At 37.5% G+C, this 26,746-nt stretch overlaps 1 protein-coding gene across 2 annotated transcripts; it reads left to right on the top strand.

Moving 5' to 3' along the window:
* The first annotated feature begins 150 nt into the window (after positions 1 to 150).
* Positions 151 to 26,365, top strand: BACH1 (BTB domain and CNC homolog 1). Of its 2 annotated transcripts, none has more exons than XM_086764420.1 (5): positions 151 to 285; positions 12,958 to 13,255; positions 16,950 to 18,341; positions 20,111 to 20,317; positions 22,951 to 26,365. In XM_086764420.1, exons 2-5 carry the CDS (start codon positions 13,016 to 13,018, stop codon positions 23,410 to 23,412), a joined length of 2,301 nt encoding a protein of 766 aa, XP_086620546.1. In that variant the 5' UTR covers positions 151 to 285; positions 12,958 to 13,015; the 3' UTR covers positions 23,413 to 26,365. The 2 variants fall into 2 exon arrangements, with proteins under 2 accessions (XP_086620546.1, XP_086620554.1); XM_086764428.1 differs by lacking the exon at positions 151 to 285 and adding an exon at positions 850 to 989.
* Positions 26,366 to 26,746: the final 381 nt, after the last annotated feature.

The raw sequence follows: 26,746 nt of genomic DNA on the forward strand, positions 1-26,746 counted from the left end.
GCAGCGGTGTGGGCGGCTGCGCGTCGGCGGGGAGCGCCGCGTCCAATCAGCGGGCGGGGTGTGTGCGCGCGGGGCGAGGCCGCGGGGGGCGGGGGGGGGGGGGGGAGCCGGGGCGGCGGGCGGGTAATGTTGTTGGGAGTCACCTGACCGTCCGCGCCGCAGTCGGGCCGCAGCCTGTGCCAGGAGTAGCCCAGCCTGGGGGAAGCGGGACGAGGAAGGGGGCGAAGCGGTCGCGGCGCGGCCCGGCCCGGCCCGGCCCGCCGGCGAGCGGCGGCAGGCACTGAGGTAAGCAGAGCCGAGCCGAGCCGGCCGCCGCGGGGAGTGGGTGCGCACGCCCGATGTCCGTTGGGCTGAAGGCGGGGGGGCGAGGGCAGCACCATTGCGGTGTGGTGGTGGGGGGAAGAGGAGGCTGAGACGCGTTGGCAGGGGCGGTGTTGGTCAGCCGGCTCACCTCCTTCCTACCCCCCCCCCCCGCCACTCTGCGGCCGACGTAGTGGCCGGTCCCGCCGCGGCGGGGGCGGGCGCTGTCGGACCCCGGGCGAGGGCTGTGAGGGCGGCGGGGTCCGGCGGAGGCGCCCGGCCGGCGCGGGGCGGTGGCGGGCGGAGGCGGTGCCCAGTCAGCGCTGGGCAGCGGGCGGCGGTCCGCTCCCTCTCCTCGGTGCCGTGCTTCGGGTAACACCGAGGTAACCCCCTCCCCGTTTTCCCGAGGCCTGTGCCCAGCGCCGCTGCGGGGCCGGGCGATCGGTCGGTACCCGGCGTTTCGTCCCCCGTTTCCGCGAGTGCCCGTGTCCCCGCGCGCTCCGGTGGCACAGGCGTGACTCTCCCGCGCCGCGGTCCCTGGCCCTGCGCGGGGGAAGGGGCGGCTCGGCTCCGCTGGAAATCCGGCGGTAACCCCGCTTTGGCTGGGTGAATCGTGCCGCTCGTGTGCTCGGTGTTTGTGACCCTCTGTGGGAGCTGGGGAGGGTTTAACGGGGACCATAAACAACGAGGTACAAATCCTGTCTGTCTTGTTCTGTACGGTGAGATACTTGGCATGCTTTGGGGCGTGCTGGAAATGTAGCTGTTATAAAAGGATCGCCACCTGCTTTTCTGCCAAATTATATTTACATTATCCTTTTTAGTACGGTAGTATAACAGTAATCCCAAATTCATGTACAACTGGACCCTCTAAATGTTTATTGAATTATGAAAGGAAAAAGCAAACGCTCTAGCAGTAAAGCGAAGATAACTGTATGTGCAGTTCAGTCATGTGGTAACTTTTGACAGACGCATTAATTTGAGGCGCTTCAGGAAGGCACTTCCAGTGTGTGAAAAACATTTGACTGTAGTAATAGAATAATTGCAATTCAGAAACACTGTAAATTAAGATTACACAGTACTCTGAATACTCTATTACTAGAGTCAGTTCTTTAACCTCAAATATTATGCCACACTAAAGAGAAAATGGAAGAGTGTATTCCTGTCAAATATGGTGAGTCTGAATTGAAGCAACTAAGATATTTCAAATCTTATGTCGTGGTATGAGTTTAACTTTAAAGGTGGCTTAAATGGCATAATTACTCTTGGATGCCCTAACATGTGTGAGTGAGTCTGTGTGTACATTAGCAAGTAGTGAGGCCCAAAAGTGGCAAATTCGCAGAGAGAAACCAGTTGTCGCTGAAAACAGAATATCCACGTTCTATGCTGTTCAGAAGGGCTTCCTTCGAGCGAACTTTAACTGAATCCCTTAGTGTTTGGACTTTTAAAGAAGTACATCCAGAGCATGTTTCCCAGTTTAATTTAGTCTAAAAAAGAACCTACTCTTGTTGTCTGGGTCCTTCTTGTGAAGTGAATGAAAGCACAGTAAGTGGGATCTTGGGGATGTTTGCTTCAATAGCACACTCCTGATTCTGATCGAAATGCTGAAGTGGAGGTTTAACTTCCATCTACTGTATTTTTGAGTGGTTTATGCTCAAAAATGTGCAAGATCTTGGTGTGCTAAATGTTTATTTGCTTTTAATAGGTTCTAAAATCCTGATGCTACGGATATTTTGAACAGTAATTAATTTATGTTAATATAAGAATGGTCTAGTATTAAAACCTGTGCCCTTTACCTGATCATTTGGATCAGGTGGCAGTCTCGTTAGGCATAGAGTAGCCATGTCTGTGCGCCTGAGTTGTATGAGCCCCAAATAACTGTCCTATGGTTTAGGGAAACATAGCTCAACAAGCCTGCTTGTTCTGTTATTCCCACCACTCCCTGCCATGCTACCTTCCTAGTTTTATAAGATGAGAAGATATGTTTATGTAAATTCTTCATATATTTCCTTTTAATCATAGATGTTGTTTCTACATATACTGGGCATGCTGGTGTTGGAGGGGAGGGATGGTAGGTCAGTCAAAGGATTCATGTTTATGTCTGAGTGCTGGCATTTAATTGTCCCTAGAATTCGACCACTGAAAGTTTCATGGGGGAGGTTTTAGGGGTAGAAAAAACCTTTGCGGTATTTATAGTGCAGGTCTTATTTATATGCAGTCCTTAGTTGAACCATAGGTAACACATTAGTTAATGCAAATGTGGGTAGGAACAAAACCTTAAGTGAGCAAAAAATAGCTGCTGAAACAACCATTAGTTTGTATGAATTCAGCCTAGTATGACCACAGTGGGAATAATGTATGAGGAGCCACCTGCAGCTTTCCCTGCCTGCCACCTCCAGTTCAGAGGTTAGCAGTGTGGAGGGGGTGGGGGGGAAGTAGTAGGCTCACTTTGCTGTAACAAATCATAGGCTGCATCACAAAAGTAGCTCTGTCTCCAGCAGTATGCTGTATTTTTCAGTTAAAGCCCTTCTCAAAGTGGAGGGAAGTTTTGATCTTGTAATGTGAAGGGAAACTTTAGTACTTTGTATAAATGTGAGTTACCAGGTCAGACTAAGGCTCAACTGACTGGTCAGCTACTGAAGCTTTAAAAAGGAGGAGGAAGTGCACTATGAAGGGCAAATTTACTTTAGAAGCATTGGTGAAATACAAATAAATTGAGTTTAATCATTAGACATACATTGGAGAGCAGAAGAGGTAGTCTAGGGTATAAGTCACTCAAAATGCCTTTAAATGAGAGCCTGTGCCTTAAAGAATATTCAGTTAATCTTTAGAATCATGTTGAGATAACTTGTTAATTACTTAATTTGAATGGTGAAGATAATTTTTGTAGGTGTTTGTTTGGATTCCAGTCTTGGCCCATTGACTAATACTTTGATAAATAAATAGATAGTGTGTGCTATCCCTGTTTACACTTTTTTTTAAGATCGGAATTTTATATAGTACCATCCCCAAAATACTTATTTACAGCTCAGCTAGTAAGGCTGTGTCTTTTAACATCGTACGTCAGAAAGGAAATGATCTGCAGTTTCCTGATGGGAAAGTTGAAACACAGTTTTATGTGATTCGGTGGAGGTCTTTACTAGAATTACCATTGAAGTCTAATCTTTGGCATCTTTTTTCCTTATTTTGTAAGTATTGCCAGTTCTGATGAACCTATGCTTTACTGTTTTCATACAAATGTTTCTGAAGTTCTTTCTGATTTATGTCTAAAATATTAATAGAATTTTGTTTCAGTTTCACATACTGTGAAGAACAGCTGTGGAAACAAATTGGAGTTAAAAAGCTAATACCAGAAATAAGATTGTGAATATAATTCCCAAAAAGTATTTTCTTTGACTGGCTTCTCAATTTTTCCAAGTTGTTTCTTGTGTCCTTTTTGAGAGTAAGACACATTAGAACCACAGATGGTTAATTTAGTATTCATTATAAATATTTTGACATACATACTTGTGAATGGATTCTGACAGTCATTAAAACAAAACAATTCATATGGTTTGTTTAACTGGAGAAGAATATGTAGGTATAAGTGCAAAGGTATTTGTCCTTTAAGTAAAGGCAAGAGTTGACAGTAGATGTTAGTTGTGCATGCTTTACGTTATAGCAGTTTACCCCTTATCCTAAATTAGTATTTTATTATCTAACCTAGTTCTTATTTTTTAAAAATAAAATCAATTTCTACTAGTATTTTTTTGGGGTTGTGTTTCTGGGGGTTTTTGTTGATAGGTGGTTTGGTTTTGGGTTGTTTTTTGGGTTTTTTTTGGGGGGTTGTTTTTTGGGTTTTTTTTTTTTTGGTCAAATGAACTATACCTTTAGGAAGTCTGTGGATTGTTGTGATCTTCCCAGAGTACCTCTGATTGAATACCAGCAGAATTGAACGACTGTAAGTGATGAGATTTTGCTGCGAAGGAATCTCTGAAATCCCTTCAGTCCTATTTCATTTTTTAGCAGTGCAATAAGCCAAATCTCACTGCATGATTTTTATCCTTGATCCAAAAATTAAACAATTAGTTTTGTGTAAAATAATGGTAAGCTGCAAAGTAGTAATATTTTTTTTCTGGTTTTAATATGGACTGCTTTATGTCATCTTCCAAGGGAAACTGTTCAAACCTCTTCTCTGTGGAAACTTAATATGATTACACAGTATCTATCCTTTTTTCTTTAAAATCTCAGCTTCTGGAGTCTTGTGACTACTAGGAATCTCAGGTTCCACACACACCCTGTTCTCGTATAGCTTGCAAACATTAAAAAACTGAATATTCAGGCTTAAAACCTGGAAAACAAATTAAGACTCTCAGTGCAGACTTAAAACTTGCCAGACTTCCCGTGATTCTTTTTAATTCTCGCTTGTGACTTGATAAGAGTCCAAGTGCTGTGGTAAGAATTATGTTGCAGACATACAACCTAATAATTTTTGAAAAGCTCATTTATGTAATTAAGCTGTGGACAATATCATCCAGGTGTTCAGATTAATAAAGAATACAATGTAGAATTTTAATTATGAATGTGCTAAAGGTAAGGCCTACTTTTTTTCTAGAGGAGAAAGCACTGTTCTTATGAAGCAAAGCTTACTTTTCACCTTTTTTAATATCTTTTTTCTTTTAAAGTCTCTTTTAACTAAAGACAGAGAAACAATAAACATGAACGCTAAAATGCTTATTCATTCCTTGTCAGCATAACATGAATCAGCAGCTATTAACTGCTGTAGGCATTCTTCCGTAACATAACTTTATTTCCTTAAAAGGAGAGGTAGCTGGGGGCAAAGACAGATATAAAACTTAAGAACAAAGCCTTTGCAGTGTATTTTGAATAAACTGTCTCTTATCCAAACTGTCTTGGTTTAGCAGTAGTAAATGATATTTCTCCCTTTGTAGTCTACATCTGTGGATGACAGAATTTTTTTGTAGGATAAAGTAAACGTCCACCCTAAGGGCACTGATGGAGATAAGTGACCTACTGGAAGTTACTCAATAGATCGGTGTACAAGTCGGGAATAGCACCCAGAGTTTGTTTTTTCCAAGCTGTTTGGGGTCTACAATGCCATTTTTCCAACTGTTCAGGCATTTAAAGTGTTCTAAGAGTACAGATATGTTACAAGCATAGTGATAGCTGAGCTGACCTTTATTGTCTGCTAGGTGATAAATTATTCTTGCTAGTTTTATTGTGATGGTGATCACAACTGCAATTGCATCTGGATGTCCCAAGTTCAACCAGGTCAGATAGCAGTGACAGCAAAGGCATCCTGCCTTGGTTCTGCAGTTACTGAAGGGGAGCTTCACACTGTGCTTTCTCTTATTTCAAGAATTTTACCGATGTACAAGTGACAGTTACTGTGATTACTACAGAGGACTGATATCCAGTATGGTATTAGAAGATGGTTGTTCACGAAGTAAGTAAAGACTAAGGAACGGGGTTTTGTTGACTTTTAAAGTGAATTGGGTAGCTTCTGGCCTGGATCATTTAGGAAATTTATGGTAGGTGAAAGTCAGGGAAAAAACCCCATATGTGTACGTAGACTGAGTTGACTGTGATAGTAAGGCCACATCATTGATGTCTGAGTCTAGGAATAGAAGGTTAGTTCTCCTTTCTAGGAATATCTGAAATGGGTTTATTGGCTGATGGAAAATAAGTAAGAGGCTGTTGCTCTTCAAAAGAAAGTTCCTGTAGCTTGTGTATTTTTGCTTGGCTCTTCCTAGTACCATTACTACATCAGTAGAGCTTAAGACAGAAGAACCATAGGTCAATTTGTGCTGGTTTATTGCCCCACTGGCTGTTAAGTGTATTACAGGTGATGGTAACAAAGTACAGTCCTGTGTTTTATTTGACACTGACAATCGTTAGGTTTGGATGCTAAACTCAATTGAATCCAGATGTCTGTGAGTTCCTGCGGTATCTTGGTGACCATTACATGCTGGATTTTCTTTTCCAGGACGTTAGATTTACTGACAAGAGTTTAGATTGTAAGTTTGACAAATCAGCTATGTCTTTCCTGAAAGTGCAAGCCTTCTAAGTAGCAAAGGCATGACTGTTATTGATTTTTCATGGGTTTCTGTGCTCTGATTTAGTATTCTTAGGACATTTGAAACATTCAAACTCAGAATGTTAAAAAATTATTTTGGTAAATGTGTACACAAATCATAGATGTATGAGAGTCTACATAGGAGCAGAAACGAGTGATTTGCACTCTCAAACCTGTATCTCAGTTTAAGTGCCATTTTAGTATTCTCTGACTGTTTGCCTTAAAGCCTATGGAGCTCATTTCTGTGACTCATTCATTCTTTCTAGTTGTATATTTTCTTCTGATGTCACCAGAGGATCTTTCCAGCATCAGCTGGTCCGAAGTTCAAAACCCTCACTTAAGCTGTAAAGCATACCCCTTTGTATGCTGAAATCTCACCCTTTTCTTTTCAGTTTTTGTGGTGTTTGAGTATAAGCTAAAGGACACTGAATGTATCACTGTGTTAGTTGTCTTCTTATTGTTCTAAGTTACTCTGGGGTAAAGTTCCTGGCAGCTACCATAGGCAGGCAGAGACACCTCCAGCTGTTATTTTTGTTGTCTTTGTTCAGAAAGAATGATGCAAGTATACAATAAACCAACTATAAGCATACAGAATTGGTGCTGACTGTTTTTCTAAGTTACTGAAAGGCTTAGTTGTAAACTGAATGGCATTTGAGGGAATTTTTCTAACATTGCTCTGTTTAAATCTTCATTTAAAGTCAAAGTTCTTACTATTAATTTGTTGCATTGAATAATAGTATGTTTTATTTATTTAGTCAATTTGATTGATTTTTATGATCCTGTATGTTTGGTGTTTGTTATTAATAAAGAATTTTGGACAGAGCTTTCGTGTTTTAGAAATTCTCTTTAGAGAAGCTAGAATTCTCTGGAGGTTGTCCAGTGGGCATCTGGGTAAGTGGCGATGATTTCAGGTAATTGCTGATGTTAGTATTTGCAGTGAGCTGATGTGTGGTACACTTGCTTTATTGTTCTGTGGTTTTGAATGTTGTTTTAACATCTGCATCTTGCTTTTTCTTCTGGTTAGCCATATAACTTTTCCCCTTTGAATGAGATTTTTGTTTCTTATCAGCTTTTTGCAATCACAAAGGACTTAATCATTATGGAAAATGGTGAAGTTACAAGACCTATTGTAAAAGACATTTACTGGTTTTATTATTATTTTAATACATATGTGTATATATCAAATACAAGAAATGTATAATTAATATGATACATTTCTATATTTACTTATATTATCCAAAAGTATATATATTTTTGTGAAATGCAATATAAAACTCTTTCTAGAACTGTGTAATTGTCTGAATTTTCAGAGACATACTTAGACATCAAGCAGGTTTTTTTTTCCCCTGTTGTAAATGTGTGGAGGTAAGCTGGTTTCTGTGCATACTTTTGTCAGCCTCAGTGACAACTCGATGCTTCAAAGCTTCTTTCACTTCTCACATAACACTTTTCTTGTTGACCACAGGATGTTGAGTGCAGACTTCTACATGTTGCAGTGGTGCTGCTGAGCATGAAAGTTAATCTACCTTGTGCCAGGTTTATATGTGTGTGAATGAGAAATACATCACACTTATGAGTTTTGTCCTGGTAGTATGTTCCTACTTTTATGATATTTATTCCAAGGTAACATTATGTATTATTATTATTTTCCTTCTGTAACTTATTGACAACAGTTCCTTATAGTTTTACCTGGTCTCAGCCATAATAGTTATGATCTTTGGAATACCTTTTTTTTTAAGTGTCACATGGGGAGACTTTATGGTTATCTAAAGATCTGCACCAAGTGACTCTTTAAAGCAGATTGTAAGGGAAGGAAACAGATGATAATTTAACTAACTTCCTTTATTCTGCAGTCAGCTAGAAGTTAAAGGGTAGTAATTGCTACCAGTTGTAAATGATCAGAGGAACAAACCTGCAATCTAATTTTAAAGTACCTTACACTTTCTGTACTTTGCAATTACTTCCGTGTTTATAGTATAAGCTAGTTAATAACTTTAAATGCATTAGAAAAACGAGCCTTGAGTGAGATCTGTAGTTGCCAGTGAGTCTTGATAAGGCATCTTGCTCTGATCTGTACACTGTGTACTTAGACAAATGTATATTCCTTTTTAAAATGTTGCGGTGATAGTTTTCATTACGATAATAAGAATTTTGTATGTTCTTTGAAAATAACATATGTATATATCTAGTTAATTAAAAGTAGAGATGCCTAACTTCACTGAAGATACAGTGATCTTAGGAGTAACTGTTAGGCGTAGTTTTCCTATTGAATTGTGTGCTAGTAGGGAGAGGAAAAAAAAAAAGCTATTTCACTTTGATAAAGTAGAATAAAGTTTTATAGCCAATATTTATGAGAAAATATTTTTACCCTTAGGCATAACATATTTTATCTCAAAATAACTGTCCATAAAGAATGGAAACTTCATAGTAGCATGCTTGGTTATGGTTTCAAAGTAGAACTTGATTCATTCAGCTGCACGTGTTCCTTTATGTAGTTTTTATACTGACGTGTGTTTATATGCATTCTGTTTGGGTTTTTTCCCCTCCTCTCAAGACTATGCGTTTTAGGTGTGCAGAATTTCAAGTGAGAGGAATTTGAGGCATGGTCGTGTACTGACAGTACCCTAACTGAGCATTTGTGGTTAGTGAGCTTTCATGTTGTTGCTTCTTTAATCCTGGCAGACTGCATTGTAAGGACTTTTTTAAGTTTCGGAAGATCTTTTTGGAATCTCCTTGTTTCAGCTGATAACTGCTGTATCAAATATCTTAAAGAATATTCTTGTGTGTTTTTGTTTCTTAGCATCTTTTGTACTCAGTCGTGTGGTTTTTTAACACTGATTTAGTGAACAGTAGTTTAAATATACCATCATGTGCTGACTTTTTGGAGTACTTTTACAAGTTATCTATGTCTGCTTTTAGTTTTCCTTACTTAAGTGTTAATTTTAAAATAAGCATAGCATGGTAGAATAGGAGGTTTAGTATGGTTTCCAGGGAAATAATTTGTTACCATTGTTTGTAGTGTCAGTTTTCCTTCTTTTTGGTAACTTATTGCTGCTTTCATTTGAATTGCCTGAGAGGGGGAAAAAAGAATCTGATAATCTAATTTTCTACAAGTATTATCTATGTAAAGTGAACACCTGCAGTGGGAGGAAGAAAGTCTAGAAGGACCTGTCCTTGTAGGACAGTTGCAGTGTGAGCTTGTAAGTTATAAAGCTGCTTTAAAAAGGACCATTGAATTGTTTCCTCCACTTCACACCTTTTCCCATCTTTCTCCATCCGTAAATGAAAATAATTTTAAGAATTTGAGTGCTCCATGAGAACAGTTAAAGTAGAAGAAAAATTAAACAGTTTACAGAAGAGATGTACAACAGTAAGTTGTTGTTGTAGCTATCTATATAACAAATCTACTTATGGACAAGTGTATTTTGTACTGACCTGCTGCTGTGGAAAATCTAGTTGGCTGTCATGAAAAACACTGTCATAAATGTGGTGTTATGCCTTTATTGCACAACTGGAAAACAGAATTAAGACATTCACAGGTTTGACCTCTGTGAGTACTTCTCTAAAGTGTTACAGCTCTTCACAGTGGTTACATTTTCCCTTTCCTGTTTGATGCTTTTTCTTTTCATGAGCATTTTCAGTCTCCTAGTTCTTTTCCTTTTGATTTCTCTTTTTATCATGTATGACAATAACTAGATTTTACAAAGAAGACTGAGAGAAATTAAGTGTTTGAGGGTGGTGTGTGTGGTGGTTTTCTGTTTCATTGTTTGGCTTCGTTTAAAGGTTCTTTTAAATTTTGAAATGCTTAATGAAATGCTGCATTTTATATTTTGGATACCTCAAAAAACCTGCATCCTGTTTAAATATAGTGGGGACATAACTTGGCTGATGAAATCTTCACATTAGGAAGTATAAAATTCTGGCAGAGTGAAGTGTTAAATTGAGTTATGCTCAGATTAAATATTTATTTTCACTTCTCAAGAAACAGAAGGTAGTGTTTCAGAGTTGAAACTTGTTTTTTTTGGCAGCAACAATGTTGGAAGCTCGCTGTCAGTGCTTCAAGTAGACTGCACGCTATTTTGAAAGCATGTTGTATGCCTTGTGGAGATGAAGTGAAAAGGAGGGTTGACTGTCTTCTCCATATATATGTATCTGTATCTATCTGTATTATCAAACCGTTCCTTTTAGTCTTCTGTGCTATTAAAGTGTAGTGAGCTGAATTGGATATTGGAACTGATTATTTTATGAGGAAAAACCAAAGAGCAGCATATATGTTACATGGGTTGTCTGAGGGTTGGGAGAACTTGGGGCTTCAAAAGAAGAAAAAAAAAGAACCTTTAAGGGGCTTATCTGTAACTGTAGTCTGCATCGTGAGCTTTGCCGAGGTGTTCACCTCAAAACATGTCCTTTTCTTTAATACTTCCCTGTGCTCCCCACCACCCTGGATTTAGTCTTCTATTTTGTCCTTTTTGCTGTTTTGGTTTTTGGGATTTTTTTTTTTTTAAGACCTTTTGGTAACAAATACAAAGTCATACTTTCTTAAACTCTATAGGCTGTAATATCTAAGGACTATGTTAAGCTAAGGATATGGAGCAAACAAATTAGGAATACATTGTTTATATTGCACTGTTCTCATAAGCTATTGTAACAGTAGAAATTAATGAATAACTTTCACAGGGAATTATTTCATAATTCCCGTTTAAGCTGATTGGAAATTAAATATTTCCTAGGTAAACAAATCTCTGTAGTCTTGTCTTTAAGTGTATCAAAACATTTAAACTGATATTTGATTCCAAAACCAAGCCCTTTAGGGTCAACAGCACATGGTATATCTATTGCTTAGTAGGGAAAACTGATTTGTGTAACATCTCCCCCCCCCGAACTTTTATGTTCATAAAACAAAATCTTTTATATTTAAGCAAATGCCCCCAAACTGACTGACTTTCTTTTGTCTTTGCTGAATTATGAGCTGTACATTTTGTTTGTAAAGTTGACTGTAAGTTGAGTGTACAGTGTTCCATGAGGGAGTGGGAAGGACAGATAATGCTGATGCTCTGCACTTCACTGGAGTCCAGACTGGTACTGTGCTACTGCTGCCTCTGGAAATGTGGATCTTTCTGTTGAAAAAGATCACTTAAAATGCTTCTATACCATGAATAGAACTTCAGTAGTGAGTAACTAGGAGTACAGCTGGGCAGGGTGGTTTCCCCACTGTGTTTAAAAATGGCCATGCCCTCCTTGCGTTGTGAAAGTTTCCCATATTTGAAATCTGAAGATTTGCATTGGCTTCAGTTTTATTGTTGTTGGGAGCTGGCATATTGTAACAGCCTCTGAGCAATATAATGGTTGGGTAGTCCTGTGTCAGCTGAAGTGAATCTCAGCAACTGTGATCAGTTACAGTAACGCTTGGGTAGAATAGTCCAGTGTAATCTAAATGCTTGGTTTGTTAAGGTTACGCTTTCCATAGCAATATCATACTTCCCTTGCAGGACAGTTCCAGTTCCAAATATGATTGTGTTTTCTTGATTGAGCTTTAGATACAAGGACACTTCTTAGGCTTTTTTTTTTTTTTTTTTTTACACTGGAAGAAAGGCTCAATCCAAAGAAGACAGCAATTTAAAAATACAGTGTAAAGATCAGACTTGGAAATGCTTTTAAACTTTGCCTTTGCACTCTCTGGGAGGGCTGACTTCTCCCTAGCTTCCCTCTCCTCCATCCCCCCCCAAATTCTAGGAGTTCAGGAATAGCTTCAGGACAGGTATATATGAGCTTATTCCAAAGTTTTAAATATCATATAGCTTTTATTGTTGCTTATTATCCAATAAATACTGTTATTTCAGAACTTGGATGCTATGTCACAACAGGAATTTCATTGCTGGATGATCTGAATCTGATCCATTAGGAAAGCAAACTTCTGATAAACATGACAAATCAAATAGTGATGAACAGGAGGGGGGGAAAAAAAGGCTGTGTTAGAGAATTAAGGGAGGTGGAAAACAGGAGAAGTAACTTGCTTTAAAAACAAAACACCAACCTACTAGAGAGAAAATTAGAGTTTTTTACCAATGTCTGATTGGTTTAGCAGGCAAACTACACTTAAAAGAAGATAGAACACACATATTTGAGTTTGTATTAGGTGAATCAGTAAACAGAAGTAGCTTACATAGTATTTTGGTGAATTTTAGCTTAATGCATCTGTTTTTAATTTCTCTTTATATTTTCATAGTGTTGCAGTCAGAATATACTGATAACTAAAATGAAAGCTTAAATAATTTTTAGGTATTATGGTAAAGTTATGACTCAGTCACTTGCTGAGGAAAAAATCTGTATCACTGAAGTCACATGAAAGATTGTTCCCTTTTTTGGTCTATGAGACTACTAAAGCAATATTGTAAGATGTACGTATTAAGATTTGGGTACTTTAAATGTTCATAAGCATGTATTTATGTATTATTATGTATGAAATATTGAGTATTAGTCTTAAAAAGCATTAGAACAGGCAATGCATATTTAACAGTTAGCTTATCAGTAGGTTCCTGTTGGATATGACTTTCATGTGTACAACTTGTTTTTTCTTCCTCCAGATCTGAAGAACAGAAGCATGCTTTCCACTGAGACTTACACTATCATTTGTGATACAGAATGTCTCTAAGTGAGAAGAACAGTGTGGTTTTCGTGTATGAATCCTCAGTACACAGTACCAATTTACTTCTCAGTCTTGATGATCAGAGAAAGCAAGATATTCTTTGTGATGTTACTGTTTTAGTGGAAGATCAGCGATTTCGGGCTCATAGAGCCGTGCTAGCAGCTTGCAGCAGTTACTTCCTTTCAAGAATTGTGGGCCAGGTGGACGCTGATCTTATCATCACTTTACCGGAAGAGGTGGGTGTCACTCCCTTCTCTGTTTTACCTGCCAGTGCTAATCCGTTTTGTTCAGCCTATTGGTTTACAATAGGCTGATGCTTAACTGAGGAGTTAAGGTAAGAGAGTTAAGAACAGAGGGGAAGGACTTTCTGCCATTGGTTGAGGTAAAGGCAAGACAGATCGGAGCGAGTATCGCAGACTGAAGATAAGTGAATGCTATCTTGGGGAATGGATAGGGGAGACTTTTTCAATTAAGTATATATTACTTTTAAAATTGTGCACATGTTTCAAAGCATATAAGTTTGTCAAAAAAACCAGCCCTTAAATGGTAAAGAGGTATTGCAGAACTAGTCCTTCTATATGAAAAGAGGACACTTTTGGAGTAATAAATAAACAAATTAAAGGTTGAAATAGTAATAACTTTAGATCAGTATCATTAAAGTTTGGTTTCCTATGTGAGTAATATAACTGCACTTGCTGTTTACTGTGCTCAGTTCTCCACTCTTTCTACACATTGATCATTAGCAGCTTGGGTTTTTTTCTGGTGTGTTTTATTACTTTTAAGACTGAGAAAATATATTACAATTACTTGCTTTCTTTACTGCTAAAATAGATATTCTTAAATTGGATTGAATTTAAGGGCATTCAGTGCGAACAAGCCAGAACCATAGGAAGGAAAATTTATTATTAGATATCTGGAGCATCAAGTCTTTTAAAGATTCCAGTTGGTATTTAGTTAAGTTATAAGAGGCATGAGGCAAGCAAGTGACTGTATTTCTATATGAAATGCTGTACTTGTAGTTGAAAAGTGAGGAGCCGCCAAGTGTTCTGATTGTGCCCAATCGTAGTAGTAATCGGAGAAGTTGGTTGTTAAATAATCCATGGCTTTCTGGGAGGTGATTTATGGTAATTAGCTTTGGAGGTGGAAGATAACATGCAAATTGTTGACAACTCAACTAGAATCACTAAAGTTGGAGGAAAGGTGCGCACCAATGAATATTTAGAGTGACACTGGAGATTACATTATAGACTTGTTAATATACAAGACTGAGTTGAGTGTTAATGCAGAGATTATGTATTCAGAAAGCCTGTACTTCAGTAAAGTAACTACCTCACTGGCTTTGTAACATACTGGGATAGGCACAAGGATTCTCTGTTACCAGAATCTTTCTGATTTTATAAAAAACAGAAAACTAAAAGCAAACAAGCAGACACTTTAAAGAGCGTCAGTGGTGTTTGCTATTCTCTATTGATGAATGAATTTGTTACAAAATTATGTTACAGAATAGTACCACTATGTCACTTTTACTCAAACTTCTTCCTGTGTGTGTGTGTTCATTTCTTCTTATACTTTTTTTCCCTAGTGGCTTAATATTTTGATAGTCTGAATGTCTCTCAGATCAAAATAAAAATAACGATGGGAAGTGATGTAGAAGGGAAGTAGGATGCTGGGGGACACAAAGTCATGATTTGCACTAAAAGAGGGAAATAGTGGCATGTTAATGAACTTCTGGTGTTCAAGAGAGAGTTTTGCTTTGGGATGCTGGAAAAAAGCAGCAGAGGTGGAGAGGGGAAAAATAGCTGCTGGTGCAAAGTAACAGGGTTCCAGTGAACCCATGAAATAAACCTGAGTTAGAAAGGACCAGAGTTTGTAAAGAAAATGGAGGAATGTAATAATCCTCTTAATGTAATTTGGTGTTACTGATGTGAGACCTGAATCTGCTGAAGCAACAAGCAAAAATACAAACAGTGGATCTCATCTTTTTAATCATTTGATCTGATCACTTCCTTGGTAAAAGCGTTTTAAGACTCAGCAACTTGAGCTTCTCTTCTGAGAACTGCTAAATATTTTTAAATGTGTCAGCTTATGAAGCTGCATATCGTAGAGGCAAACATCACATGGTTTGGTATGTGACTTTTTTTTTTTTTAAAGTAACCTTTCTAATCATCTGAAGTATTTGAAGTTTAAAATGGAAGACACCAGTCCACAATCTGAGATACCAAAATGTTTTTGGAATTAAAGTACTTGATATATCTTGTATTGTAAAGACTAGCTGTCTTGATGTAGGTTCTGTGTTGTTTTTCTACCAGTGTTTTCACTGAGTTAGACTTTCAGCCTAAATACAAATTAAATAAATGGCTGCTGCAAGAGTTGCTTTTCTAGGTCAGTCAGACCAAGAGTCTTTCTAGAGTTCTATGTTGTTTGAGGATAGCCGGCTAGAAATGTGTAGGAGAAAGTGAAAGGAGTACAGTGTGGTTTTCTCTTACCTCCCCCCCCCGCGCCCCCGCCGGCTTGATCCTTGCAGTTTTTAGCAATGAGTGTTTCCACCTTTATATAGAAAGAATGTACAGTTTTGAAATAACATTGTGTTGTTTTGTTCAGTTTCATGTATGAATGTCAGTTGTTCGTAAACCCGGGTTAATGATTTATTGGCTATACTAAGTCTGAAGACTTTTGCCAGCTTATGGAAAAACTTTTACATTCCCCTTCTCCACATTATTAAGGATGAATTAATGTGGTGGTGTAATCAGTAGTATTCCCTCCAGAGCATATTTCAAATGCTATTTTAAGAGTTCTTTAGATAGGTCGTAAGAGTTTACAGGCAGTTTTCCTGGACTGCCTATGTTCAGATCTCTTCAACTTCCTTTCATGTGTTGTTTATGTGTTCTTTAAAAAAAAAGCACCAAACAACCAGTAAAAAAACCAAACAAAACAAATATTCAACTGATTCCTAAATTAAATTGAATGTATAGCTAATTATCTCACTGGCAGAAGAACTCAGTATCGTTAATGCATTAATATAGCACTTTATTCAGCATAAAGTCCTATTCATTTCAATATAGGAGGGGAGCAGAATGTGGGCTTGAGTTTGAGTAGTAATAATGGACATTTTCTGCAAGTGAAGGATAAAGCAATAAGGCTAAAGGAAGTGTCCTGTAATTTGTAATATGGTAATCTGTTTACAGCTCTCTGCCTGATTCCTTAGTAAGTGTTTCACGTGTAGATGATGATCTTGTTCAGTTTGTAACGATACAGTTTTTGTTTATCTTTGGTTTCTGTTAGGCAACAGTTCCACAGTAAAAACTGAGATTATAATGATGGAAATGTTCAATTAAAACTACCTACTCTAAGGAGGCTTTAAACTGAGAATAATTTATTTTGTGGTATAGTTCTTCTCATCTATAGGGGGAAGAAAGGAGTAGGTGGCTATAGTAATAACTAATCATATGTGGACAAATTCCATTTTTTCAAACTTTCTAATATTAATGATGCATAAGACTGGGCAAATAACATTAATTGCTCTTTAAAAGAACAATTAAATACCAGCAGCATTTAGATCTTACTCTAGAGTAATTAATGTACAACATGGGTTAGAAAGATACCTTTGTAAAGTTGGAATCCAGTTACTAGTTTTCAGTGTACAGCAATATTTTTCACTTGTTAGTAATGTATTGTGAGGATGTTTTATTAAGATGTTGATCACAGTGAAGAAAATAATGGCCACAAAATGTATGGGATAAATTTGTATCAGAATGAGTGTGGACAAGTTTTCTCTGCAGAACAAATCTGCTGCTTTTGTCTTGTACTCTGTGCTGCTTGCTGCTGGTGTGGTTTGCTCACAGGTGAATTTGCGTTCTCTGTTTCTCTACTTAAGGCCATATTGACCATACTAATACTTTTTTCTTTTTTCTTTTTTTTTTTTTTAAATAGGTGACACTCAAAGGATTTAGTCCTTTGCTTCAGTTTGCGTACACAGCTAAACTTATTTTAAATAAAGACAATGTGTCTGAAGTTTGCAAATGTGCTGAATTTTTGGGTGTACACAACATTGAAGAGTCTTGCTTTCAGTTTCTCAAATTCAAGTTTTTGGACTTTAAATTGAATCAGCAGGAATGTCCTAGAAAGAAGTGTTATACACAGCGTTATCGGAAAACAAACCCTAAAACTGGCAATGTGGATGATGGAGACCTAGAAATAGATGATGAAGCAGAAGAACTTTTAGAAAAGGAATATATTCAAACTCCTGACACAAAGCTCTGTAAAGATGAAGAAAATGCAAAGTCATCACCTGCTCTCCAAGATAATGCTAATCAAACATATGATCCTGTATATGTAGAAAGGGGTAGTGTTTCCAGCTTATCTTCGCAATGTCCAAAGTATAGGAAATTCCAGAAGGCTTTTGGAAATGACAAAGTTAATACTTCAGAGTCCAATTCCAGTATTAAAGACACTCAGGTGCCACCAATGGGAACTTCTATGGAGAAGGAAATACCTGATAATGATGGCATACAAAAAGCTCAGGAGTGTGTACCTATGCAGCTGGTCTCAAAATGTGAAGAGACTCAGGTAAAAATGGAAGAAGGGGAAGAAGACATTGAGAAAAAGGAAGAGTCAAAGAGAGATTCTGAGACTCAGAATGTGTCATGTCCTCTGGAGAAAATGGATCTTGCTGCTTTCCCCCAAAACTCTGCTGCACCTCACGGACTCAATTCTGTGTCTTTTTTACATCCTTGTGAGCAATATGGTAACTTGAATTTCAGTAGTATGCAAAACAACACAGTCTTAGCTGAAAAAACTGTATCAGGTACTGGAGTTGGGAATGACAGAATTGAAAGTCAAGATGACACACCTTCGAAGACTGATTTGTGCGCTCGGGAAGCCACTAACATTACATCAGCTGGCGATCGAAGCAGCGTAGAGAGAGAGGTAGCAGAACATCTAGCAAAAGGGTTCTGGACTGATATTTACAGCACAGAAGCCTGTCAAATACATTTACCACCTGCAGCTACAAAAGACTGCTTGGAGCCAGTGTATTCGGGGAAAAAATCAGAATGTCCATGGCTGGGTATCCGGATCAGTGAAAGCCCTGAGCCCTGCTCTCAACGAACTTTTACAACATTGAATTCTGTCAACTGCCCCTTTATAAGCAACCTTAGTACTGAAGGATGCTCCAACAGCTCTGAAATAAGCAGTGGAGAATATGTTCAGGGACAGCAACAAGAGCAGTGTCCCTATAATTATGTGATAAGTTTGGGAGAGGATTCGGAAACTGACACTGAGGGAGACAGTGAATCCTGTTCTGCAAGAGAACAAGAATGTGAGGTAAGAACATCCTGGTGTTTCCTTTGCTTCTCTGTCTCTTAAGGACCAATTCAAAAACCTAATTCTGAGTCTCTTAGGGTTTTGTTGTTTTTTTTTTTTTGTGATTGCTTGTTTTAAAATTCTGGGAAACAGAACTTTAAATAACCATTCAAATGTTTTTATGGAACATCGCTGTTAATTGAGGGTGACTTATAAAGTATTTTTTGGTAGGATATTGAAGTGATAATTGCCTTGGTATTAGACCTCTTCAGGTATTTTTCTGGAGAAACTTTATGAGAAAATGTTGAGAGCCTTAAACCAAGACATGGGGGTTCTTTTTTAGATATTTTTTTTTTTTTTGTCTACTTCAGGTAAACTTAATAAGACTTTAAGCTACTTGGAACCTGTTTTATAGAAACTTAACAGTTGTCCTGGTTTTATTCTGAGTTCTGGGGAGAATGTGGGAGAGAAATAATGCTTCAGATTTACTGTGAAATGAAAATTAAGTTTTCAAGCTAGCTTCAGTAGCTACGTGTTTAAGACTAATAGTATCACCATCTCTAAAACTGGAGTTATATCTATTCCTCCAACTGTAGAAATTATTTGACGCTTCTTTCCTTTGTCATTGCTTTGGTAGCGTTTTAGGCAGATGCCATACATAAGTAGTCTAATCCCAAAATATTTTATTACGTACCTAGAATGATTTCTGTCACAGTTCTTAGAATTGTAGAATTGCAGTGTGACTGTCTGGTGGATCCTTTAATGTCATGAAAATTCAGTTGTGTGGTGGTTTGGTTTTTTTTTCTTTTAAAGATGCAGGGCCTTACTGAGACTTAAACTGAGTGGAAGCTATCATGTAGAAAGTTGGCATGCTAAACAAAAGGCCAGAATTGGTTAAATACATTACCCATATTTACATTACAAAGAAGTAGATGGCATTATTGCTGAGGGCAATACTCTGTCCTTTTTTTTGTCTGTCAGTCACCAGTGGTAGCCAAACGCAGAAGGGGTTTATTTGTTTGCTTTTTAAACTAAATTCAGATCGTTGACCACAGCAAGGTAACATATTCTACTACTTAATATACTCAAATGTAAGGATTAAAATAAAGTGTCTTTAGTTGGATGCTTCATAAAATGTGGCAATTATTTTGTAAAGATAAAAGGTGTTTTTCAGTCTTAATCCAGACTTTGTGATCTTTGTACGTTTCAGAAGCTCCTGTTTCTGTAGCTCTGGTGTACAGGCAGTAGCAAGAGCCTGGTTCTCCCTCTTTGCCAGCATTAATAATTACAAGAAAAATATTGTAACCTCTATATTTTAAGTAAATGCCTATTTAAGTAAAATGCCTGTTTTCCTGCAGAAAACTGTAAGTACAAAAATGTATGCAGGATACAGTCTTAATAGCAGCTTAGGGGAAACTTTAGACTATATTAGTGATTCTTGACACCTGTTTTGTGCCAGCTAACCGTAACTTATTTTCCTAGACTGTATCACCTAATTATTTGCTGCACACACGGGTGGATTTCATCCTACCCTGAATATACTTTTGAGGATCTAGTGTAAATGTGCAAAGTAGTCAGTTGTTTTGCCTGTGCTTGAACTCATCTAGTTGAAACACCTGGGTTTTATCCATCTCACCTGATGGCTGCATTAGCTTGCTCTTTGTTCTGAGATATAGGAAGAAAGATGGGTTGTGTGGTAAAGAATGCCTAAAATGAAAACTTGAATTGGCCTGTTGGTGTTTGTGTATATCAGTTTCACCTTTGATTTACAACTGTATCTTACATTCTAGGTAAAATTGCCATTTAATGCACAAAGGATTATCTCACTTTCCAGAAATGACTTCCAGTCATTTCTGAAAATGCATAAATTAACTCCTGAGCAATTGGACTGTATTCATGATATCCGAAGACGAAGTAAAAATAGAATTGCAGCACAGCGATGTCGTAAGAGAAAACTTGACTGCATACAAAATCTTGAATCTGAAATTGAAAAACTGGTATGTATAAATATTCATTACTGTTGACTTGAGTCTTTCTCTAAACGTCTTGACTGGACATCTGACAGTAGTTCGTGAGTGACTTACTACTTTTTTTTCCACTCAAGCTTTGAAAACTTATCAAGTCTTAGATGACTTCTTGATAGCACTTCTCAACTTTCTGTGCTTTACTCTAAAGTACACACATTTTTCCTTCTGTGGACTTGTTTCCGTTCAAGTGGAGGTGCATCACAGCATAATTTTTGGTGAATGGTGTTTCTGAAGCCCATCAACATTGAGCTTAACTGTGCAGCATGATTTTCAAACCATCATCCAACCCTACTTTTTCTGCCTCTTTCCCCTTTTTTGCTTTGTGCTTTTGTTCTTCAGCTCGTGATATTGCTCATCATCAAGTTTACAGTTATGCAATTGTTAGTTGTGTAAGTATTGTTCTTGTAACGTATCAACATGGACCTGTGGACTGTTTCCTGAGTCTTGAATCTTAAAAATGAAACCCTTGCAGAAAGGCGGAAGATATAGCAGGAGTCGGGAAGCTTGCTTGCCTTTTTAGCAGTTGTATCAAGATAGTAGCTGAGGAATTAACGCATCCTGATTTCTCTACAACAATCTGTTAATATAATTTCTCCTTCTTAAAGGGCAATAAGAAGATAAATATGTAACTTAAGAGAAATGTGGATAATCTGAAGTTCTCCTGGCAAGAAAATAGAGTGGCTCTTTCTGGTCTTTTTCTGACTCTCTCATCTCAGTTTCATAACTGATCGTACCATGTGCACTAAATAGTTCAGTTGTTTAGAGTTACTGTACTCTTAATTCTTGTTCAAGGAACGTTTTAGACTTTGTGTTTATGCATGTGAACTTGGTATCTGCATCAGAAAGGAACATATACAGTCATGTTGCACCTTTCTCCTTATGACTTCAGAGTGAAAAAGAAAATAAAATTAGAGCAAAGTACCATGGGCTAGAAACTTACTTTCCTGAAGTGGTCTATCATCTTTCGCTACGTGAACTTCTACTTCTGCAGCAAAGGACATAGACTTGGAAGGAGAACTTGCAGTGCCATACAGCCCTGATGAGTTGATAAAGCAAGTCATTCAATGTGCTGAATGGAGAAGATATTCTGTGAGGGAGGGAGATCAGGTGATTGTGTTAATAACAGTTACATTTTTCTGACTAAAGAGAGAGGTTGCATTTCTGACAGTTCAGAATTTTCTGCTTGTTTTTGTTGTCATGTTGTCATTTCTGTTTGTTATGTAACTTTGTCAATGTTTTGCAACACATGAGTAGGAGAAAATATTAGAGATCTATCTGCAAGGTTAGACCTGTAGTTGACTAAGTGACTGATAATTATAGTATAATATCCTTTCTTCTGTGGACCTGTGCTAGAATAGACAATGTCTGCTGTTCAACAGATATCACTGTGCAAAATCTAGACAATGAGTGCTGAGAATTGTGAAGTAAGGTCTGAGTTATGAATCATGCTCTAGGCACAAACCTGTTCCAGTCGCTTATTTTTTTTCCCAACTGGGCATGTAAGTTTCTTCAGAATATCCTGAGAAGACCTTGTTTGAAGCTGTTGAACATGTCTGACAGCAACTGATGTTACACACCATCAAACTTGTGTAAGTCTTGCACAAATACAGAAACTTTAAGATCTCTCTAGGCATAATTTCCAAGTGAGTGGAAGGAAAGAAACATCTCTCAAAGGCAGTGTGTGGTTCATCCAGGTTGCTTCATGCGTGATGACACCTGCCTTGTTCCTGCTTCTCTGGGTCAGTCATGTCTCAGACCTTTTGGTCTTTGATCTCATGGTATCCTCTGTAATGTGGCTTTGTGAGAGGATGATATGGTGTAGCTGTAGTTTGAAACCTGTTGACATGTAGGTAATAATAGGCACTATAGCCTGTTAGGAAATACTTGGTTAAATTCCTCATCCTGGCTTCTGGTACGTGCAGCATGTTGTCTTGTATTAATTTCTATTCATTGTTGCTTTTCAACTTTTTGTTCTCTCAGATTAAAAGATAGTATTTGTGATATTTGTTTCCCAAATACTTGGTTTACAATTTTAGCATGTTTTATTTATTTAATTTTCCATTATTTTGTTTTTACTCTAGAAACTCTTCTTAACTCCATTGTTTGTTCTACAGTGCACTTGACTCTAAAGAATTTATTTTAATCTAGCAGAGTAGTATCAGTAATGAAAATGTGATGTCTGGTTTTCAACACTTTTAAAATATAGATCTCTATTAAGACTGCTCTACTTACTGTTTTGTAGACCCAGTGGTAATAGTTTAAATGTTATCCTGTAGAATTATTGTTTCAGGAGTACTTACAGTAAGTGAAGCTAGGTTTCATTTATTAAATAAGTATAAATTAGCGTTTTGGCTGCCAGCACAAGTTTTGAAAAAGTTATGTGTCAGAAAAATAACTTCAAATAGCTGAGTTGATGATGCTTCAAGAGAGGTTAGGATTGTCCTTTTGATAGGAATTTGATTGTGTTGGTGATTACCTTCTTACTGCCAAATTGCTTCTGTTTCAGCAGACCAGATTTACGGTTTTGTTTTAGCTTTATTAAGAACATAAACTATAGTTTTTGTGTTAAAATACAGACTAAAAGGCTATTTTTCTTCTTGCAGCAAAATGAGAAGGAGAACTTGCTGAAGGAAAGAAACCACATTTTGTCAACTCTGGGTGAGACAAAGCAGAATCTGACTGGACTTTGCCAGCAAGTGTGTAAGGAGGCAGCCTTGAGTCATGAGCAAATACAAATACTTGCAAAATATTCTTCCTCAGATTGTCCGCTTTCATTTTTATTCCCGGAGAGAGAACGAACAGCTCCATCTGATAGTGACCTTCCAATACCAGCGTGTATAGAATTAGCAGATTGTCTTTCAGGTGTTACATCTACAAATGAGCAGAGTTCTTGTTACCAGTGTGTGAAAAGTGTGTGTGATGCAACATACAATCAAGTACAAGAATTGCATCCAGTTTCCGCAAGAACATTGGAGAAAACCTCGCTTGTGGAACAGTGTGGACAGAGCAGTGGTATCACAGACTTCTGTCAGCAAATGACTGACAAGTGCACTACAGATGAGTGAATCTGTTCTCTTCCTGTTGCCAGCCTCTCAATGTTGCAACTCAAATTGAAATTTAGCATTATTGTAAAGTGACTAAGTGGGGAAAAAAAGATATGAAACTTTATCTTTTGAAACTACGTTGACAATTACATGGTCATTATATTACTTGGCAAGCTTTGGGTTTGCTCTGTATAGTTCTGGAGTGTAATTTGTATGTGTCAGCGTTGGAGCTTTTTCTATGTGGTGATGCCAAGGAGAGTTCAGGAAAGTTGTTGGAAAGTATAAACTCTGTGCACAGATGTTTTTGTGAGGAAGCTTTAATTCAGGTATAGAGCAGCCTTCACTTTGATTTGTGCCGCAGTACCTGATGCCACTCTGCATCGCAAGAAAAGCCTCCTAACAGGTCTTTATGCACAATGAAGTCTATACCTGGAATTCTTATCTCTTTAAGATTTCTTTTTTTCCTGGTGGACAACCTTAAGAAGCATATATAGCTCTGTAAATGTTTATTTTGTAGATGGGTTAGGATAACACGACGGCATGAGGAGATTCTGGCGAGTGCACTCTGGAACAGCGCATTGCTTCCTGCTGTTCCCATCGCTATACCAGAGCCAGCTTTTCTTGAATATATGCCTTTGTCTTAGCTCTCCAGTACGTAGTTAAGACAACTGGAACAGTGGAGGTGCTGCAGTGTACTGCTCTCTTCTCTAAATTTTGTGGGAGGAATAACAAAATACTGGGAAAGGCAGAAGTTTGACACTTATGCAATTCTTTGATTAGTGTGCATTGGATCCTCTGGCATCTGAATCTCATACGCTTATGAAAATTAATTGCTGTATTGTGACTTACTGTCCTAGCACCTGCAAGCTCGCTGCTGTTTGTGATAAGTTGGAATCAAAGTATTGTGAAAGTTTAAGGACAGGGTTTCTTGTTTTTTGTTTTTTGTTTTTTTTTTTTTTTTAAGGTATTCAGGCACCAGATTCTTCAATTTCAGTGCCTAATTACCTCAAGTAATTTACAAATGTATTTGTTCTCTGATCACTGGGACCAGTAAAGATCTATTTCAGAATTTTACTTTTCAGGATACTTTTATGGCTAAACCTGTAGTATATTTTCAGTGGCTTATGCTGTAAGTATAAATATATAGAAAGTATAACACAGAAATGAGCTGCAGGGATTTCCTTTATTGGCTTAGTGAAGGAGAAATTCAGCCACTAAAAATAATCCCCATTTTTTTTAGATTTGTACATGACAGTGGATGCATATTGTATACTAATGATGCTTTGTTATGTAGATGTTATTCTCACACCAGAACTAAGTATTGAACCTCACCATGGAAAACTTTGGTTTTGCTGGTTTACAAAACATGAAGAATCTTGTACAAGCCAGTGGAATTCTTCATTTCCTACCTCAGAATGTATATTAGCTTTTTGTGTCTGTGTGCATGTACAGTAGGCAGCAACTAAGCAAAGGACTATTGTAAATACTGGCTTGGCAGTTTTATCTTGCAGTGAGAGAAAACTTGCTAAATAATGTTCTTGGCAAGGCTTTTTTTTTTTTTTTTCCCCCTTTCCCCCCTTATAGGTAACATAGCATTAATGAATATAGTAAGACTATTAAGCCACTTATTTAAAACAAACATTAAAAAATTGACAGATTTCAACAGTACTTCTCATAACCAGCACGTCATACAAGTGACTACACTACCTCACCTGTGGGACTGAAAGTTGATTGAAATCTCTAATGATATAAATCTCTAATGATATCCTTGGATTTTAATTATATATCATTACTTTTTAAAGGTGAAACTTTATGTTAATGGAGTATAGCTTGTATAAATCAGTGCTTGCAGTAATTGAAACTGAGAATTAAATATTATATGGCAGACATCATTAGAGTTGTACTACTTTGGATATAGTTTCAGATTATTGAATTGAAATTCTTTTAAATGACTATCATTTATATATGATGATCCTGTTTATGTATTACTCATTAAGCTCTCTGGGTCTTTTCTCCAGCATCTGTGTATGCCTAGTTAATTTAATCCTGCCTCCCTCCTGTGCTGCCACCCTGGGCAGTGTTTTGCTCCTAAGTCTCTATTTTATTTAAATAGCAAACCAACAAGAAACAACAAAAACAAAACAGAAAGCCCCAAACCTCTCTACTGTCCATATCACTGTTAAAGCTGATGATATTCTGAAATGACGTGGGTAATGACATTAGAGCATTATCCTATAGTACACATACTCTGAAATGGAATTCCTTGGGTTAAATGTTTGTTATAAAGAGGTGGAGCATATAGAGATTGGCTGGGAGCTTAAACGTACCCAGTGGCCCAAACCCCTGACACACTTGGCTATGGATATTGGAAAATAAGATCAGTGATTACCTCAAGTTCAGAGAGTCAGACCAAAGAGTTATGCTCCGCTGCTGCAGTCTGGTCATCAGCCAGGGTCTGAATTCCACCCAGCAAATGGTGCAGGGCTTCCAGTGCAGAAATTATGGCTGTCATTGACATGTGATAAAACTCATGTCATGTTTTTAAACCTATGATGAACTTGATGAAGTTTTAGGGTAAATTTTTGCCTAACCAGCTGCATCTAAATAATTTTTTAAATATTTATTTAACACAGTAGACCTACAAGTTGCATGTTGACTTCTATAGCCTATATCATCAACTTGCAGAAGTAAAGAATGAATGACAATTTTATGATACAGAATTCTCAGGTAAATGTTTTGGAGTTTTTGGTTTTTGCTTTTTTTTTTTTTTTTCCACTAAAGACATACTCGCTTTTGAAATTGTAAAATACTTTGTTAAAGCATGTTTTAAAATACTTTGGACAGACTATCTTAAAGCCATAAGAGTATGATGGCATACAGATTGTAAAATAAACAGATAATTACAACAGTTGATTTTGTATCTTTCGTAATTCAATCTTTTCTAAGACTACAATAAAAACCACTATCCTTCCTACAGAGGCTTTTCTTTTTTGTACAGATCTTTTGCAGTGAAAGTCTTTACTGGTGCATTATTCAATTTTGTAGTACTACTAAAACATTTCTGAAAACAGCGGCAAAGTAGTCTATATAGTTTCAGTTCCTGAATAATACATACAGTAGGTGAATATTACTGAGTTGGAATAAATTTCATGTAAGTTTATTTGACTTTTTTGTGTTTTATTCTGCTTGGGTTTTCTGCAGAATGTTGATATTTATTTTTTAATTTTTAAAAATTATTTTAAGGGAGAGGAGAGGTAAATGGCTGACTAATGGGATATTATAGGTTTGTTTGGTCTATAAAAAAAACTTGGAGGTGATGATTATGTGCATGGTATAGATCAGTGCCTAAGACAGC

The sequence above is a fragment of the Chlamydotis macqueenii genome, chromosome 1 (assembly GCF_036417535.1).
Source record: "Chlamydotis macqueenii isolate bChlMac1 chromosome 1, bChlMac1.mat, whole genome shotgun sequence".
Lineage (NCBI taxonomy): Eukaryota > Metazoa > Chordata > Aves > Otidiformes > Otididae > Chlamydotis > Chlamydotis macqueenii.